The sequence below is a fragment of the Siphateles boraxobius genome, unplaced genomic scaffold, assembly GCF_051911475.1.
Source record: "Siphateles boraxobius isolate OS27281-9 unplaced genomic scaffold, OSU_SipBor_1 104, whole genome shotgun sequence".
Classification (NCBI taxonomy): Eukaryota; Metazoa; Chordata; class Actinopteri; order Cypriniformes; family Leuciscidae; genus Siphateles; species Siphateles boraxobius.
Genome location: NW_027508705.1, coordinates 657,501 through 677,486, shown reverse-complemented (window position 1 = coordinate 677,486; position 19,986 = coordinate 657,501). Strand labels below are relative to the sequence as shown.

Sequence of the window (19,986 nt, the reverse complement as noted above, 5' to 3'; positions counted from 1 at the left end):
TGGGCATAAAAATAGGTGGATGAAAAAGCTAGTGAGTGCAGTTAAATGGAAAGGACAACTAATGAAACTTAGGGGACTTTTTTGGATTGCCTGAAAATCCAGGTAATGTGTGCATGTGAAGATTCGGTGAGAGAGAAGATTATTATAGGATGCTCTACCAGCTGCAGTGAAATGGGACACATCTGGCTGAGTGGCTCTGCTAATGGGAGGAGACCAGGATGAGCTGATGCAATATGGAAATTACAAATGGGAATTTTTGCATTGCAAAGTCCGTCTTGCAGTAGACTCAGAGTCAGCAACGTGACCACAAACTGACCCTCTGGAAATCTAAAGCTGCATTTGATTGCTTCAGTCAACTCCTGTCCGCTTCCAAACTAAAGGATTACAAGGAATTGGATGAGGGATCATGCATTTGTGTGTGTGTGTGTTTGTACCTTTATCTATAGAGGCGCCCGCCATGTGGTAGAAACTCAATGCAGTGTCGACATCATTGACGTTCTTCAGGAAGGTAAAGAAGTTCTCCACTTCCTCAAACGTGATGCCCTGTGTGTGAGACAAAAATAGAGAATGCCAAAATGACTCCCACAACTAAACTAATTCATTACATTGAATTCTTTTATGACAAATCTGGTCACACAGCTCAGTTAGTAAAGAGAGAGTTGAGAGAGTGAAATGAAAGTGAAATGTCATTAGCTCTATCAAATAGAGCTGAGGAAAACATGATGAGCACAGAGCCTGTACATATTGTTTTAATATCCTTTTAATAAGAGCATAAATTACAGAATGAGAACATTTGAGCGACACAAAAACATAAAACAGCTCTACGGAGAGAAAGCTCTTCATACTCCAGTGTGCCGGAGTGCTCTCATGATAATGTGTGTGCCTGACGAAACGACAATCATACTGAAGACAGACAAACATTTCAGAGAGTATGATGAGCCATTTAAACTGTATCCCAATGCATTCTTCCTCGCTTTAACAAGTATTCAACTCTGAGCTAAAAATTAGTCTATGGGGTTAATTATATCAGATTATCCATGTGACTGATCCATTTACCTCTGTGAACATCTTAAGACATTGATTAACAAGAAAAAAATCTAAATTAACCCTGGGGCATAAGAAAATTAAAACGGCACATCAGGTCAAAAAGGCTACTGACCTCTGATGCATATTCATATCATATAATGAGGAATCAAACGTTACTTGAGCCTTGAAATGGTAGAGAGGTCGTTGTCTACTATTTAAAAAAGTACTATAAAACATACTGTCATTTTTTTCCGAAAACCAAACTATGGAAGTTTCCCCATGGAATCAAAAATTAAAAAGGTAATTGCGACTTTTTGTCTTACAATTCTGAGAAAATTATAAACTCGCAATTGCAAGCAATTGAGTCTGAATTATGAGATAAAAAGTCACAGTTACCTTGTTTAATGGCGAGTTTATATCTCGCAATTCAGACTTTATTTCTTGCAATTGTGAGAAAAAAAGTCATTTGTCATATTAAACTCCGTACAAAAGTGTTTTAAGGGGGCAGTGTTGTGAACAGCTGGACAGAAAAGGAACGGAACAGCATACAGGGGTCTGGAAGCAGGTTTTTAAATGTTACTAGAATTAGACAAGTTATTTTTCGCTTTAAAAGCTGTGTTAAAAACACAACACCATGGCATGACGTTCAAAAAACATCACAAAGGATGACGCAACGCCCAGACACGTCTATCTGAATGTGTTTGGCTGTAGTGGATGTGCTTTAAACTGGACAAATGTAAAAATGGAATTTTTCAGAGAATTGTTCTTTGAAAGAGATTAATACTTTTCTTCAAAGAATGCATTAAATTGATTAAAAAATGAGTTAAGACTTTATATTGAAAATTTACTTTCATCACAGAATCCTGAAACTTCAAAGTTCCCACAAAAATACTAGGCAGCACAATAATGCAACATTTTATTAGTATATTAGAACGATTTCTGAAGATCATGTGACACTGAAGACTGGAGTAAAGATGCTGAAAATTCAGCTTTGTAATCACAGAAATAAATTACTTTTTTTTGTAATTGGCAATTTTGCAAATTGGCTGTAATTTTGTTAATTCTTTCTTCTTTCAACAGGGACAGAGAAATGACTTAACTCTCAAAAGATGTCACATCATACCAGGTTAGGACACGTGTATATTTTAAAAAGAGAGAATGGGAAAAAGAAGAGAGAAAATATCGCAGACACAGGCACTCAGACACATTGACAGTTGAAGGAAAGAGTGAGGGCTCACTGTGCTCTTCTTACAGTGACACTTCACAAACACACACACACAACTTTTTCAGACTGGCGTCTCGCCCACCTGAGCATCCTTGAACATTCTTTTGAGGTTCTTCTGCATCAGTTTGAGTTTGCGAGACTGGACTCCACTGTAGGCCAGGAGCATCCCTCCAAACTGCTTCTCTGTGATCCTGCCAGCCACCGGATCATTCCTCTCAAACTACACACACACACACGCACATGCACACGCACACGCACGCACACACACACACACACACACACACACACACACACACACACACACACACACACACACACACACACACACACACAATGCTGAGTAATTGCTTCAGAACGGAATCTTGTGTTCAGCTAGTCAATATCATTTACAATTCATGTTCGACTGAATACTTAAGCGTGGGCACAGCTGTGCCAGGTCACGAGTTGGTGGATTTAAAGTAGCTGACAGCAAAAGTTGAACAGCTCTCTCTTGTTGGAATGCATTAGGGTTTGACCATTACATTCATTTAAATAAAACTTTGGCTATTATCTACACAACCATCATGAATGTGAACATGCTGCTATCAATTTCTACAACTGATAACAGTGAACACTCGTTAGAAAACATAAGAAATATAACTTTCCAACACTAGTTCGGCTCCCATTTCAACACACATGAAAAAAAGAACAGCTGCTAAATATTTCTTTAAAAGGCACACACAGCAAAAGACTTTTCACTTCATTATTAGTGATTGTCAGGACTGTGGGATAGAAAAGTCTCATCTCTGCTGTCTGTAATCTTGGATTTAAATGCTCAGTCCACTGAGGTGAGGCTGTCCTGTGGGTGGGAGCTGTTAACATAGAAGAGATTGAGGAATATCTGACAGAACAGAGAGCTGCAGCCTCAGCACATCTCAAAGACCAGATAACGAGAGAGAGAGAGAGAGAGAGAGAGAGAGAGAGAGAGAGAGAGAGAGAGGTAGAGAGAGAGAGAGAGAGAAGTAGAGAGAGAGAGAGAGAGAGAGAGAGAGAGAGAGGTAGAGAGAGAGAGAGAGAGAGAGAGAGAGGTAGAGAGAGAGAGAGAGAGGTAGAGAGAGAGAGAGAGAGAGGTAGAGAGAGAGGTAGAGAGAGAGAGAGAGAGAGAGAGAGAGAGAGAGAGAGAGAGAGAGAGAGAGAGAGAGAGAGAGGTGTCTGTGACAGAGGCTGCCTGAAACACTGACACACTGTCAGACCCTAAAGAGGTTACATCACATTCAGTGTCACTCACGCCACACTGCTGCCAACGGCTCTCAAGCCCTCGCTGACTCCTACATTACAAATCGTCTTTCTTTTTAATCAAGCAAGTTTTTTTGGACATCTACCATGGTAGTATTATAGTTTCCTCTAAAGTACCTCCAAGAGTGGTTGACCTGGTTTTTCCATTGACCAATGTCTAAAGAGCAGGGTGGCAGATGACTCATATAATTAAAATATGTTATAAATAAGTCAGCTGTAAGTGAAATCAATTTTTTTTATCTAGATCCTTTTATCACTACCTTTGGGTATCTTGTGAGTATTGTTTTCTTTCTTTCTATCGTTTGTTCCTTCGTTCTTTCGTTCAGTAGTAACTTATGCAGGAGTCTAGGCTTCCATTGGTTACATTGGCTGACAACTTTCAACTTCAATTTATTTTCCTGTCATCTGTCATATGTAATCTGCACTTCTCAATCTTCCTCGACTTCTGTGCCATACCTCGAGTTTAAGCACATCGTGCTGTAATTTCCTCTGGAATTCCAGGAAACTGCCGATGGTGAGTTTGCCCTTCAGGTCAGCCCCGAAAAAGTATGTGGTGAGAGCAGAACTGCAGCCTCCTGTTTTCAGAGTGTTTCCTGTGGTGGAGCGATCTCGGTGTCTCATGCCCATACTGGTCTGAGAACGAATGATACTCTGAACCTGCAAAAACAGAAATAATAATTCATGCGAGTAATTCATTACATTTACAGAGCATTTTTGCCACTCCACGCATAACACTTGAGGAAAATCTCCTCATCCACCAATGCACAGCATCCACCTGTGTGAAACACTGATGGCCAGAGCACACCAGAACACACACATCACTGACCATAAGTAGAGAGAAGATAGAGTGTGATGCAGCCAACTCAGAAAGAGATGGAGAAGCAGAGGAAGAAGAAGGATGTGAAGGACAAGAAGGACAAAGAAGAGGAGGATGAGAGAAAGAATGAGTAGGGGGAAGAACAGGAAGAAAAAGGAGAAAGAGGTGGAGATGTAGGGACAAGGAACAGGAGGAGGAGAAAGAGGAGGAAAAGGAGAAGGAGGAGAGGAAAAAGGAAGAAGAGGAGAAAATAAAGAATAAGGTGGAGAAGGACAAGGAGAAGATATAGGAGGAGGAGGAGAAAAGGAGTTGGAGATGGAGACAAAAGATTAGGAGGATGAGTAGAAAAAGGAGAAGTGGTAGTGATGGAGGAGGAGAAAAGAAGGAGGTGGAGGATAAGGACAAAGAGGAGAAGAAAAAGGAGAAGATGGAGAAGGAGAAAAGGAGGTGGGGAAGAAGGACAAGGAGGATGAGAAGAAAGAAAGAGGAGTAGGAGAAGGACGGGGATGATTAAGAAAGAGAAACAGGTGGAAGAAGAAAAAAGTAAAAAGAAGGAAGAGGAGGAAGGAGGATGGAAGAGGAGAAAAAGGGGAGGTGGAGAAGGACAAGGAGGAGGAGAAAGTGAATATGGAGAAGAAGGGGGAGGAGATAAAGGAGGAGGAGGAGAAGAAAATGGAGTTGGAGAAAAAAGGGGGAGGTAGAGACCAAAGGCAAGGAGGACGAGAAAAAGGAGAAGGAGGTGGAGAAGAAAGGAAGAGGAGGATGGGGACGATTAGAAGAAGCAGGTGGAAGGAGAAAAAGGTAAAAAGAAGGAAGAGGTGGAAGGGGAGAACGTGCACAAGGATATACAGAAGAAGCCCCTCCTTTAACCCTTATTCTTCCGCTACTTGTCTCTTCTTTTTCTCCTCCACAAAGATATGGAGAAGAAGGAGAATGAGGAGTATGAGGAGGAGGAGGACACAGAAAGAATGTCTTCTCTTTCTTTTTCTAAGTATCATTCACTGAAGGACACTGAACTCCAAAGAAAATTGAAAAGAGTGAAGAAGACGACGAGCACTGGGAGGAATTCGAGGACTCTTCTCCGGATGACGGTGTAAATGTTCAGTTGTTGAGGGACTGGTGGAGGTGCAGAAGGATCTAGGACACCGTTCAGGACATCAAGGGTATTAGTACCTGAAGTTATCTGGGAATAAGGGCAGTGTGGCGTTTAGCAGTGATGTATGTGAGGTTCTGGGATAAATCTGTCATTCCAAGAGTGCTGAAATGCCCCTAAAGATCAAGCAGTTTTAGACTGATATATTCCCTTAGCATATTAAAAGACTATAATTGATGTTATAAGAAGTTAGAAGAATTTGTTCCCTAAAAATGAATAGCTCTAACCTGGATGATCTGTGATGAACACATCCATGTGACTGCACATTCTATATTAATTGGGAACATCTAAATAGCCTACATTTAGGAAAACGAGCTCAATTTGATATAATCAAATTTTGACAGTAACATTTTGTGAAGCAACTTCATGAAAACAGAAAATCCTTTTGGTTCCTTTTTTATCCATTCCTAACTAAGCTTCTTGAAACCCGGGCTCACAAAGAGGCAATATACAATTCTCTGACCTATTGCATCTGTTGTGGTTTGAATGTCACCCTCTTGGCTGATCTCAGATGTAGATCAATGGAAAGATTACTGGAGGTCCCCATCCATGGACAAGAGCATTAAGTGTATTCTCTGTGATGCGGCTAGTATATTTACTCGGCTGAGCACAAATACAGTGTGTTTACCAACAGGTACTGCATGTACTCAGAATGCTTTGGGGAAACTGAAAGACCTGATACTACCAGGTGAATGAGTCATAGTGACTTTGCAAATGAAAGGCAAATGTGGCCTGAGGGTCAAGCTAAAACAAAATAAACAGCTGAGAACTGCAACCAAAATACACAAACGGCCTTTACACTGTCAGAAAATATGTGCCTTTAGGGGTACAACAGCTTGTCACTGAGGCAGTACACTTAAAGGAACACCTTTGTCAACGTTAACAACCTCTAAAAGGTACATATTAGTACCTTAGAGTAGTAATATGTACCTCTACAGTACTACAATGAACATTTAGGGGTAAATAAGGTACAAAGTTGTACCCCGGTGACAAGTGTTACAAAACACCCCCGTGTTTTGTAAAATTCGATAAAAACTAAAGGTAAAATTTTCAAATATTTGTCAAATTTAAAATAAAAATCCACATTCAAATGCAAAAACGGTCATTCGAATTTTAGGATGTGTGTCAGGCGCACAAGATGCGATGATTGAGTAAGAGTTGTTGCGTTTTAATGTTTTTCTTAGCTTTTTTGATGCGCCGCTGCTGTGTGCGTTGTTCATTCAAAACATTGCAGAAATAGAATAGATCTTGGTTGCGTTAAAACCGTAACGAATTCTGCGCCGTTTTTTCATTGCTTTCTATGTAAACGCGATAGACGGACATATTTGACCCTTGCACTCGCGTCTCGCCCAAGAGCCACGTTTAGAAAACTATGTAAAGAACTATGTATTAAAAGAAGTTCAACTTTAAAAAAATATGCCTTTTTTTTTATTCCATTGCATCTCGTTTTTTAAACACAAAACAGTACGGCTCTTTGTATTAAACTATGCATAAATAAATGATGCTGTTTTGTTCATAATTGTTTATGCAATTTACAAAATTAGATTTGATTTATAAATGTTAATTTAAATGTTATGCAATTTTTTTTGTACAGACAGTCCAGTTATGTCATTGCTTTGAATAAACTATTTAATGCATTCATTGATATTTTGCCCATTGCGCCCTCTTGTGGCCTCAAGAGACCAGCCAAATGCCTTTTCAATCTAAATGAAATTATGCCCGTTAAATTTGAACATAATTCTCATATTATTCATATTTAAGAATAAAATTTGAATTTATTTTTTCAGCCATTATGCGGCGTGGAAAAGTGACAAAGTCAGTAAAGCTATGCGAAATCCGATCAGAGTGGTCAAAACAAATTTCCAGAAATGTGATTCGAATAGGATTTCAAACCACATATGGATGTAGGTTGACACAGATTTGTCAAAATCACAGTTAACACTTGCTAAATATGATTGGATTCTAAAAGGATATGCACAAAAATCGGATTAGGTCTGTCATTTGTGTTCACTTACTTGCTCAAACTCCTCAAGGTCGACTTCTCCGTCTCCATTCAAGTCAAACATCTTGAAAGCAATTTCAAAGTTCCTCTGAGGAGCTGCATAGGGAAGAAACAGAATTTTGCAACCCAAAGATATGACACCATGTACTTTCACTTACACATAATGACTATTTCTGCATTTCTTAAAAGGAGCTGTCAGCGATAAAAAATAGTGAATATGACCGAGCACCAAAATACACTTGTAGCCAATCAGCAGTAAGGGGCGATGCTGTCTTTTGCTTGAATACACTCGTGTGATCTTAGCTTGTTTGTTCATTTGCATTATTATTAGTATAAATCCTGGAACATATTAACCTCCTCCACCGCCTGTTTCAAGCATCGGCTCCCTAAGTGTCTGAAAAGTGAGATTCCATACTCCCTAATATATGGTTTTTCTTTTTGTTTCCGCTTTTAGTGATTGCTTTGACCCCTCAATCTTGTCACATTTGTAACATGTTAGTTAGCCTACTTGGATTATCGTGATATGTAGGGAGCTGCTCATGAAAACAGTCTTTGTTTTTGAGATGAAATGACTATGTTCAGGTATGAAATATTCAGGTTCGACCTGAATTATTACAGTAACACAAATTGCATTCACTTATTGATGACATCATACCCTCAGGCGGCAGGCACAGCAGATTCCAACATAGTCATTGCCTGTGTACGTGAATGTGGGGGCGGAGCCATCACGATAGGTGTGTGTTAATTTTGGGTAGGGGCGTGTTTGTTTTGGTGATTTCAAATATCAACTGTGTTTACCAGAAATTGCTTACTGCAACTTTATTGGTTAAAAATATAATTATCAATCATTTTTCCACTTGTGGCAAGCCGGGCCGGTGGCGTGAGCGTTAATGAGCGTCATCTGCATGCCACACCTGTCTCCAGTCTCATGGAGGAGCTCAGGAAGAATAAAAGGAGGAGTGACAACGTGAAGGACGATAGAAGACCAGGTCTGGGACATTTATGTTGTTGTTTGGTTTTAGTTCAAAGTGACAGCCCGTTACGGATGAATGCCGCATACTTTCTTTTTGTTTTTTGTTTATTTTGTGATTAAAGTATTGTTTAACGTTCGCCGGTTTCCGGCCTGCTTCTTCCCATAGACTTTAAATGTCATTACAACACTAAATAAAATATTAAAGTAATTTTGACCAAAATATCACTCCACTCCATGATCTCCACTCACGTCAGGTGAAAATTTCAGTATATCAGTGGCCTGATAAAAGCTGTTTAATCCTACATAAGGGTGGTCCATCCTCATGGTGGCTGCCATGTTGAAAACACAATGACCAATCAAATTTGATCTTTTTCACTTTATAATATTTGCAGTATTTGTAATTGTATAGTATTCACATGCATATTTGTCAACTAGTAGTTCATTCCGCAACTAGAAGTGTCCAATAATAGGGGGGTATACTTAGGGAGTGAATACTTCTATAATAAAATCAGTAAGTGGACACTTTTGCTTAAAAAGTTTGCTTTGCTTTGGCGAGTCTGCTTTTAGCTACTATGCCAGCCGCAGCTGGAACCAGCTTCCAGAAGAGATCAGATGTGCTCCTACAGTAGTCACATTCAAATCCAGACTCAAAACACTTCTGTTTAGCTGTGCATTTACTGAATGAGCACTGTGCCACTGTTCGTCCGACTGTTTGCACTGTATTTTATTTTATTTTTTTAATTATTCTGATTTCATTTGATTATTTCTGTATTTTATCTTTTATTCTAAACTGTTTTAATTATTCTGATTTCTTTTGATTATTTTAATTTCTTCTATGTAAAGCACTTTGAATTACCATTGTGTATGAAATGTGCTATATAAATAAACTTGCCTTGCCTTGCCTTGCCTAAATGTGTAAAGATGCTTCCACACCAATAGGTGTCAGTATTAAGTCCAAAAACATTCTATTGATTAGGCCTGGGTCACACTAAATCTTTACTGATTTTAAAACCGTAGGAGACCATAGACACAAGGACAGTTTCAACTGATTGACACACACACTAGACAATCTGTCCAGACCGAGAGACCACACACTTTTGTGAGATTGTAAAAACTTTTTCACAGTGGCATTTCCACAGACTCGAGATGTCACAGAAAACTTGTGTGATCAAACGTGACTTCAGAAGAAAAACAAAAAAGGAGAACTCGCTTGTTTCATCCAACTCCATTGAAAAATGGACCCATGCCTTTCCCTTGTTGGCCCTGTTGTGATAGTTCTTGCACTACCCATTATAAAGGCACTTGTACTATTGCCATATATGTACAAGTCGATCTTCTTTCACAATTTTCCACTTTCGTGACATGTTTGTGGCTGCCATGTTTCAGCTATAGAAGCACGCAACATCCAATTGGTGAAGCTTGCTCGCTCTCATTGGCTATTGTGGGTATCCCGTCGGACGCAGCCCGTTCAAGAGACGTAAATATCAAACATGGGATCTAGGAGGCTCCGACTCAATCGGGAGCAGTAAAATAATATTAATGACACCACACAATTGAGGATTTTTGATTTTTGGACAAAAAGTTGGTTGCGACAAGTCTCGATTCGGGCCACGGCCCCCGATCGTTTGGGTGTTGCAAATCGGGCTTAAAATTTTTCAGGTGTGTGGCCAGTATTAGCAAAACAAAAAGTGGTACAAAAGAGATACAGACAGAGGCTCAGAGACTTACTGGAGAGGACGGTTGTGAGGAAGATGTAGTCAGAGAAAGAGATGAGTCCACACTCCCCCAGAGTGTAGAAAATGCTGTCCTCATCTGCAAACTTCTCCCTGTCCTGAGAGATCTTCTGTAGGTGCCCAGAGAGAAACAGAGGAGAGAGAGTCAGCAATGCTTCTGTGGAGCACCATATAGTGCATCTGAGTTCAGTTTAAGAGCTGACCTCCACAGAGTCTGAACAGAGAAGCGGATAGAAGGGAACTAGCATGCTAACACTGACACTGCACAGTACAATCATGCAAGTGATGCAGAGTCATACAAGACGCAAGCAAAAGAGATAACAACATGAAAAGATCATTAAAGCAGACATTTCATAAGTATCACTTATAGAACAGCACATGACATAGGCTGTTTCAAAACCAAGTGAGCTGCCTACCTAGACAGCATTTTTTGACATGGTCAAACAATCAAATCAAGGGGGTCGCCATCGTAGATCATTGGAGTGGATTGTCTAACTTAAACAACATTTTTGAGCACCATATTTGAGGCCAAGATTTCCTACCTAAATAGCATTTTTGGGCATCATATGAATGTGCAAATGCTCAAATTAAGAGGGTTTTCATAAACAACATTTTAGTCATCGGAGATGCATTTGACCATTTGAATCAAGGGGTTATGCGCATCTTCATAATCATATGCGTGTTCAAATGTTGACCATCTACACTGCAGTTATTAACATCGTAGGTGCATACCTAACAGCATGTGATAATGGTGCCTATGATGTTCAACAATGTTGTCTAGGTAACCAGCTCTGATATCCGTATATTGAACAACAACACAGTAAACCACTGATTTGGCTTTGACTGGCACAAATCGCAAGATCACACTGTATTTGTCATTTCTGCAGTAAACTGGTTCACATTGTATGAGCATGTGCGAAGGCGACTCCACAGTGGTGTGAACACAGTTTTCTACCTGTTTTTGACATAGAAAGACACAGAAAATGTACTCATTAGGACCCTCAAGTGTGAAAGTACAAACACAAATACTGTACACACACACACAAATAGCATGCCAGAGTTCAGCTTTCTGCTGATTTATTGTTACCTCTGTCTGGGGTGGTTCCCATCAGTGTGTTGTGGGGAAGAGAGAACGGATTAAAACAACCTGACCAATCAGGCCCACCACACACCATATGTGTACACACACCGTAACATACATCCAATTCCAGCCATTTTCACTTCATGCTAACACACATTTATGCAGCGTCCCACACATACTTCCCATTCTTCCTCTGTGGCAACATGATACAAGCTGATAACACATGATACATGCCTCCATATTCACCGCAGCCTCAGTAATCAAAAACAGAAAATTAGATTTCCCTCTGAAACTCTTATTAGCGGTGTTCGCTAGTGCTAGTATTGCTACTGCTATTACTTAAACCCCTTCACTGATTTTTTGCATGTCTTTGAAATACCATTTCAACATTCTCCAAATATCTATTAAACATTTTTTTTTAATGACACTGTGCTAGTTGTGGTCTCTCTTTCTCACCAAATAATATAATAATTTGAACTCAACTGTTGAAATCAAATGACCAACCAAATACTACTCACTATATCTTAATAAATAAATAGTAATTTTGACAAAAATATTTTAAATTATTTCCACCCACATCAAGTAAATATTCCAGTAATATCATCGGCCTAATACAAGCTGTATAACATCCTAGTCCGTCCCCATAGTGGCCGCCATGTTGAAATCACATGACACGCCAACCACTACTCACTTTATCTTTGTAACCCCCCTATTACCGGATGCTTCTAGGTTGCAGAATAAACTACTGGGGTGACAAACACCTGTGAAGAATAAGGTAACTTTTAACTTTTGTGTGATGCTGCATCCACACCAATATGTGTTAGTAGTAAGTGATTTGAATCAGTATTTCATGTCCATTTATTAAGTAGCATTTTAATTATTCAGCCAATCCTGATCACCCGGTCAGGGTTTATTTAAAAGCTGACTGCATAGCACACTTTTGTTTATTAATTAAGTCTGCTGCAACACTTTTTTTGTGGACATGAATGCTACTTCAAATTGTGTGTTGAGGAGAGGTGTGATATTACTCATCTACATTTTACCTGGTTGGTGATACAAACAGTTAAAAAGATTTCAAAGGCTTAATGGTCGTAAGTTAATGAAATCGAGCCAGAAATTATTCAGCGTGACGCTCACAGTGCATAGATATTCTGTAGCAGCTAGAAGTTCAGTGTACATCAGTCGTATACTCGTTATTGAGGTATATTATGGGATGTAATGACTGCACTCAATAATGTCCACCATGGTTTCGGATATCACTACAAATATCTGTCCCCGCAAACACTGCACTATTTAACTGTATTTGATTTCAGACACAGCCCCAGAACACCCTAGCAGATGCAAAGCAATGCCATAGCAACCACCAAGAACACCCAAGCAACGGCATAGCAACCATATTGTTTTCATAACATTGAATTTGACCACATAGAGGGTCAAGCATGTGCATTGGGGAGACACAGCTTATTTTTGTACCGGCTCTGAAAACTACTTAGAGTGGAAATGCGCTCAAGCAGCTAGCAGGTGTGGCGGTTGATGCCGACAACAGCAAGTGTGTGTGTGTGTGTGTGTGTGTGGGCTAATAAGCTCCGGGCACACTGTGTCCCTGCTGTCACCTTCAGAGACACTCAAGAGATGCAGTCTTACCCAACATTAGTAGTGTGGGTGTCAAACACACTGGCACTTCAGTGCAAAACTATAACAGCCTTTCTACAGTCTCTGTAACTCATGATCTGAATGTAGACATATTGTCAACATATGATAACTTTTTTTAATATATTTATCTTTTATCCATGCCATTGACGGAATTTTCCGGCTTTCTGTGTTTCCACTGTTATATGGAAACAAGCAGAAACAAGCGATAGTAAATGTAAGGAGATGCATATGTTTAAAAAACAAACAAACAAGCAAAAAAAACAAAAACTGCCTATTGTTACTGAATGAATTGTCGACCCAGGATGAGGTATAGGACTCTGAAGCTTTGGGGGTGTTATGGACTTGATCTATGTATTGATCATCGTTCTGAATCCGTATTTGACAAACAACATAATTTTATCAGCTTTTCGCTCAAAATGTTGCTTTTTTAAAAATGTGTTTATTAAATAAATAATGCATGAAGCTAGAATAAAACTTTTTTTTTAAGACAGAGGCTCTGTACTTTTTTTTTGATATTTTGCATGTTTAGATGCTCATACAACAAATTATTCTGGGGGCCATGAATCTTTTGTAGGAAAATTATCTAAAATGCTGGCTGACAACTTTTTAGGAAAAAGTGTTCAATTCAATATTCATATGCTCATGTGATATCACAAAAATCGGTATCATGCATGGTGAAATTTCATTGGAATTTCTCCATATTTTTTCAGAATATCATCTGAAATTCTATAGTATCATAACACTATGAAAGGGCGCTCAGCAGGACATTTTTATTTTTATTAGGGGGCAATAGCTGACACCTAAAGCTCATTTTTATGAGATTTTTTTTAACAACTGAGAAAGTAAATACAGATATCTGACAGCTGAAGGTCACTGCAGAAGCACTAAACTCAAACTAAACGCATAACTAGATTAGAATAGAACATCATGCTATTTTAGGGGGATTTGGGGATTTTTTCTCTCCATATTTTTCCCCTAGTTCTTTCAAACAAAGGAGATATTGCCATAATGGAAAGAATCAACTTATATACTACACTGATTTATTCAAGTTTGTTCTCCAGGTTTAACTACCTAAAGAACACTTGATTCTGGTTTCGAGATGAAAAGTATGTGAACTTTCCAAAGGCCACTTCTGCTAAGACAAGTAGCATTTGCTGTTAATCGTATCAATAAAATTACAGAAAAGAGCTTGTTGATTAAGTTTTTTTTTTTTTTTTTCATCAATGATGAAAGATACTGAAAAGTGCCTATTACGCTCATTTACAGCTTCATAATTCTACTAGAACAGTGGTTCCTAACCCTGGTCATGGAGTACCCCCCCAACTGTACACATTCTTTACACACCATTTCAGGTGTTGAAGTCTCCACTAATGAGCCGATGATTTGAATCAGGTGTGTTTGATCAGAGTTGGGGGTAACTCCAGGACAAGGGCTGGGAAACACTGTTCTAGAATACGTTTAAATGATTTAATGTAAAAAAAAAAAAAGTTAATTTTATTATGATTTACACTATTGCAGCACCTGTTTTCACCCTCTGTATGAACACTGTGTTTTAGTTTTGGTCTCTTTAAAACCCGCCACTCCCAGTCTGTTGTAATTGGTCTACCACTTACACTTACTGTTGTAATTGGTCTATCCACTTCGTGTTTGTAACGCTCATTACCATAACTGCCAAGTATCAGGCCTGGAGACTTCATGAGGTGCTGTAAATACTACTGTAACTACACTAACTGTGGCGTCAGTTCTGCTGTGTCAGTTCGAGCCCGAGTTCGATAATGACAGTCAAGAAGAACAAGCTGATCGACCCAAACCAGCTTTGCAACAAAAGTTTGTGGTTATAATGCTGAGGAATCGCTTTTAAAACGTCAACTTAAATGTGGTTTTGACACAGTGATAAACTCACAGTAAATCACTAAAAATAATGGCAGGACTACAGACAAGTAGTTAGTTCTGTTAGAGAGATTCACTCCGTTTGGCATGGACTTTGTGCTTTGTAACTTTGCAGATCGTTTAAATGCATAAACAGTTATATTACACACTAAAGGAAAGGAGACAAAACATAATTCCCCTTTAAACCATTTATTTACATCGACAGTATGGTTTAATTAAAATTGAGAAAGTTATATATTAATTTACATATTATATATTAATGTTTAGGGGAGTTGCATATTAAATTAATAATGAACTAATAATGTTTTTAGAGGAAAGAAAATCCAGAAAGAGTTGATTCAGCCGATCCAACAACAGTACGTTTGGCATTGACACACTTGAGCTGAAAGAGCTGAACAGCAGTTTGAACCACTTTGCTAATTAGCTTACTCAAACACACCTTATATGATATTAATCAGCCGTATCCACAACATAAATGTACTATTACGAATTACATTTGCACCAATAATGAAGTGAAAAATGTGCTACACATATTGCAATATGCTGAACAGTCTTTAAAGTGTTTGGAAACTAGTACTAGAAACTTAAGTCTCTAGTAACTTAAAAATGCATGCTTGCAGGACATCACTTGTCCTCATAAATTGTTGTTGCCTTACAAGTGACACTTGCAAGTTAAGCTGGATTACTTTCAATTGGGAATTGTTCAGGAATCCATATGAGAGTGTCAGGGTAACCAGACATGCCATTATAAGAGGCATCATAGCAATTAAATGGTACAGTTTCTACTCAGTATGTCTGAGATTCTTGACCCACCCCCAGCTGCTTCTGATTTGTCTGTCATTTTCACAGACGAATGGCTTCATGTTGCTCTAAACTGTTCTCACTGCAAATGTCACTTTATAGTGGACAAAGCTTTAGTGTTTAATTTAAAGCTTCAGTGTGTATGTCTGTGTGCTACTGCGGTGGCAAAAAGGATCTGACGCTCTATATTTAGCTTTCATTTGAAGGAGAGCTAATATGCTAAATTCACTTTTATATTGTTTTTGAACATAATTACGTGTCTGCAGTGTGTGTTTTTCTTCTGTTGTTTGGTTCATATCAACAGCATTTACAGCTATAGGTACTGTATATTTCTCTGCTGTCACTTTAATACACAGATCTATCATCTAATATACACATGTGATTTCTTTGCCTTCCGTTTACATTCACAGACATAACCGGCTGTGTTTATGAGAACTTTGTGTGTTTTTGACATAAACTTGTGTTTATTTGATAGTTTAAGTGCAATAAGACATGAAAGAGAACTTAGTTTAATACTCACAGGAATCTCCAGCTAACATCCAGCTTTCTGTGCGGATGCTGCAGATGTGTGCGCTCAGAAAACCATATATCAGAAGTTTAAACTGACAAGGCTTTAAAATGTTAGTTTTTGGCAGACTATCCAAGGCACGAGATGTAAAGGCTTCTGGATAGTGTGTGATAGTGATGCGCGGGTCGACTCGTAAACCGCGGACCCAGCGGGTAACCCGTGGGTCGGGTTGATGGGGTGAAAGAAATTGTCACTTTATTTGCGGGGCGGGTTGGGGCGGGTCATTAAAAACAAAATTTTTCAAAAATCCATGTATGTTGCTTTGCTATTTCCAGCCTATATTAAATATTTGGGAATATCTATTTGGATATTTTATTAGGTTCTTTGATAAGGTTACAATACGAATGCCGTAGCAACGTAACTTGCGTGATGTCCCCAAACCTTTGGCGTCACGTGACACGTCGCGAAAGCGGTGCGCCAAGCAGCTCCCGCCGCCAGCCACGACAACAAGAATGGAGAAATATAAGTGGAGATGGAAGACGAGGTGCGGGAGAAATTGAGGTCGGGAATTTATTTGTTTGGGACCGGTTCTCAGAAATAGTTGCAGCACAAGAGACAACAGCAGTTTCGGCTACGTGAAGTGCAATTCGTGTTAAAAATATACAAACAGGAGAGCCACAAAACGGGCACTTCCAGCATGTCAAGACATATTTGTGGGGGGTCTAAGAAATAAAAAAATGGTTTAGCCTATTAGATGAATACAAACGCTGCTTTGTAAATGTTGAAAATGTATCTTATTAATATGACCTGATTTATGGTTCATATTCATAATAATTTATGGTTCAATGTTGTTGCCAGTTTACAGGGCGATGTTTCCAAGCACTTTCAGGCTGAAATAAAAGGCTGTTTTCATTTACATTACAATGCCTATGTCTATTTAACAGTCGCGGGTGCGGGGCGGGGCGGGACGAATAATTTCATAAAAGCGGGACCTGCGGTTTGGGAAAAAAGCCAACCCGCGCATCATTAGTGTGTGAGGAGCAGCAGCTCATTTGCATTTAAAGATACATGCACGAAAACAGCATTTTTGTGCTTTAACTCAACATGGTATAATAAATTATCTTTGGGGTATTTTTAGCTTAAACCTCACAGACACATTCTGGGGAAGCCTGAGACTTATATTACATCTTGTAAAAAGGGGCATAATAGGTCCCCTTTAAAAGGTTACAATCATTTCACTTGAGGCTTCTTTCTTGAAAAGCCAGCCTGATTAATTTTCAGTGCAGCCGTTTATGTGGAAAGGACAGAGCGCACGAGCACAGACAAGCAGTTTCCTGTCCGAGGAGGCACGTCCTCGAGCACAGTCCTGTTAAGGCCCTGATTCACGTCAAGCGGAATCGAAGAACAACTTGTATGACGTAATTTTTAACAAAACCAGGTCAAAACGATGTTCGTTTGGAGTTTGTTTCAGGTGTTTAAAACAGCTTGCTAAAGTGAGCTTTCCAGAAAAGTCCGATGTGGCTGGTAAACATCTTTGAACTACCATTGGTCCACGGCGATTACGTCAAAGGAAGGTGTGGCTCTGAGGCTCCGCCTTCTCTGCTGTGGAAATCTTCTCTGGTTCATTTCTTCAGTTCAGTCCATCAAGATCAGACGTCCACGAGTAAAAACATGATCACACTAGAGAGCTGCTTCAAAGTATTGAATTGTAATTCTTATTGATAGAGACACTGAAACTATTTTTCATGTTTAATACTGTAAAGCTACTCGCTTTTAAGCAATCTATTGCATTAAGCTCTATATAAATAAATGTGACTTGACATGACTTGAGTTCCGGTGAATTGCAGAGCTCATTCAAACATTTCCACATTGCATCAGATTCTTTTATTAACTGCTGTTTTCTCATCACCGTCATTTTTATTTTGTTATTGAGAGGAAATCACATTACACATATTTACGTAATCATCTAAACGGTGCTCTCAAGACGGTGAAGAATGGAAAAGAACTTCACTGTGAGTATATAACTGCTTGTTTCTTTCGTTTGGAAGAGTTGGAAAATGTTTCTTTCTTTTTGGAAAATAAAGTTCTCCTAAAGTTCTTTCCAAAAGAAAGTTTCACTGCAGAGCTTTAGAACGATTGAAATGTTTGCTGAAAGTAGAACTCATGATAGGGAACATTTCTACATCTTGTTTTTTCTCACTAGACGGAGCACAACGGAATTGACTGGAGTGCACTACGCAGGAGTCATGAGGATCATCAGTTATCCATGAAGTAGGCTAGATGGAAATACAGTCAGCTCCTTTTGTCCAACAAATAGGCAGTTGGAGTTTTTAAAAACACTGTCAATGAAGCATAAGAATGGCCCATTACTATCGATTTTCTGGCTCTTGTATTCAACTTGATTCCTTTCCTATTCCCCCTCTGATATTTTAATAGAGATGCGCATATCAGTTTGCAGTATGAAGGCAGTGTTGGAAATAAGATCTTTCAGTGTCTCTGTGGGATTTTGGAATCACTTGACAGGTACCAGTTTTCTACAACACAGGGAAGCTTTATACTGCCAACCACAGAGACTGAAACGAGTTATGGCACCAACATCCCACAGTACTTTGTGTTAGGTACAGATATGCTATGCACTTTCCTCTCAATAACAAAAACACAAAAAAATAAGAGCAGTGAGAAAACAGCAGATTAGAAAGCATCTGATCATAGCAATGACGATATGTTAGCATGAGCTCTGCTATTCTGCACTCGTCAAGTCACGATTATTTATATAGTACGCATTGCCTTAAAGCAAGCAGAATTACAACTTCAATTTCTACAGGTCTCCAGTGCTTTCATGTTTTTACTCACATTTGACCTCGACAGACTGAACTAAAGAAAGATATTTTGTGGAATGTAGGTATCCAGACAGTTGATGGACCCCATTGACTTAAAGAATTGACTTAAAAATACTATGGAAGTCAATGGGGTCCATCAACTGTCTGGTTCCCGACATTCTTCCAAAAATCTTTGTGCTCAGCAGAAGAAAGAAATTCATACAGGTTTGAAACAACTTGAGGGTAAGTAAATGACGACAGAATTTTCCTTTTTAAGTGAACTAATCCTTTAAGACAGCTGTTTTGACTAACTCCAAATGAACTTCGTTTTGGCCTGATTTTGTCTGAAATGTCATCAGATTCTCGTTCTTCGATTTTTCTTAAAGTATTATCAGGGCCTTTGGAATGTAGATAAATACAAGTGTGCATAAAGTTTCTGTGGTACATGTAAAAGAAATAACACAGTAAACTGTCTTCTCTAGAGACACCGTTAGAAAGACACATACTGGGAAATAATAAAAAAGGGGGGAAAAAATGGCCTGAATTTTGAGTGAGTTTGATTCAAGCTTTGCTAATCGGTCGTCATGTTCATGAGATGATTCATTTTGAACTGCTGCAGTTTAAACACAAACCACACAATTTCTATTTCTATCGTTTCTATCAACAATAAGAAGTTCCTAAAATAAACTTTCATAAGTTCTTAAAACAAACATTGCTTCTTTGTGTGAAGAACATTTCAATAATCTGAAGAAACATTTTCCACTATTGTGAAATGAAATGGTTCCATGGATTTTAAAGGTTCTTCATGGAACCATAGATGCCAACCAAGAACCTTTTTAAGAGTGTGTTGAATTAAAAAGTACTTCCTATATAACAACAAAAAAAGAAAATATAGCATGTTAGTTAAGACCCAAAGTACGACACAAAACACCAGACAGACTTTAGAAAAAGGTCACTGTCTAGACCCACTACACTCTTTCATTCATAAATTGCACATGCCAAAAAAAAGGTGTCTACTATGTCCAATGAA

The 19,986-nt window shown here is 38.8% G+C and overlaps 1 protein-coding gene across 2 annotated transcripts in view; it reads right to left on the bottom strand.

The window, feature by feature from the left end:
* micu1 (mitochondrial calcium uptake 1) overlaps window positions 1-19,986 on the bottom strand; it is a 104,132-nt gene that overhangs the window by 10,203 nt on the left and 73,943 nt on the right. For both annotated transcript variants that reach the window (XM_077246665.1, XM_077246674.1), the window contains 5 exons: window positions 10,200-10,314; window positions 7,512-7,594; window positions 3,983-4,183; window positions 2,334-2,471; window positions 435-543 (listed from right to left, as the gene is read on the bottom strand). In XM_077246665.1, the coding sequence (XP_077102780.1) occupies window positions 435-543; window positions 2,334-2,471; window positions 3,983-4,183; window positions 7,512-7,594; window positions 10,200-10,314 (646 nt within the window). The remainder of the gene's footprint in view (window positions 1-434; window positions 544-2,333; window positions 2,472-3,982; window positions 4,184-7,511; window positions 7,595-10,199; window positions 10,315-19,986) is intronic.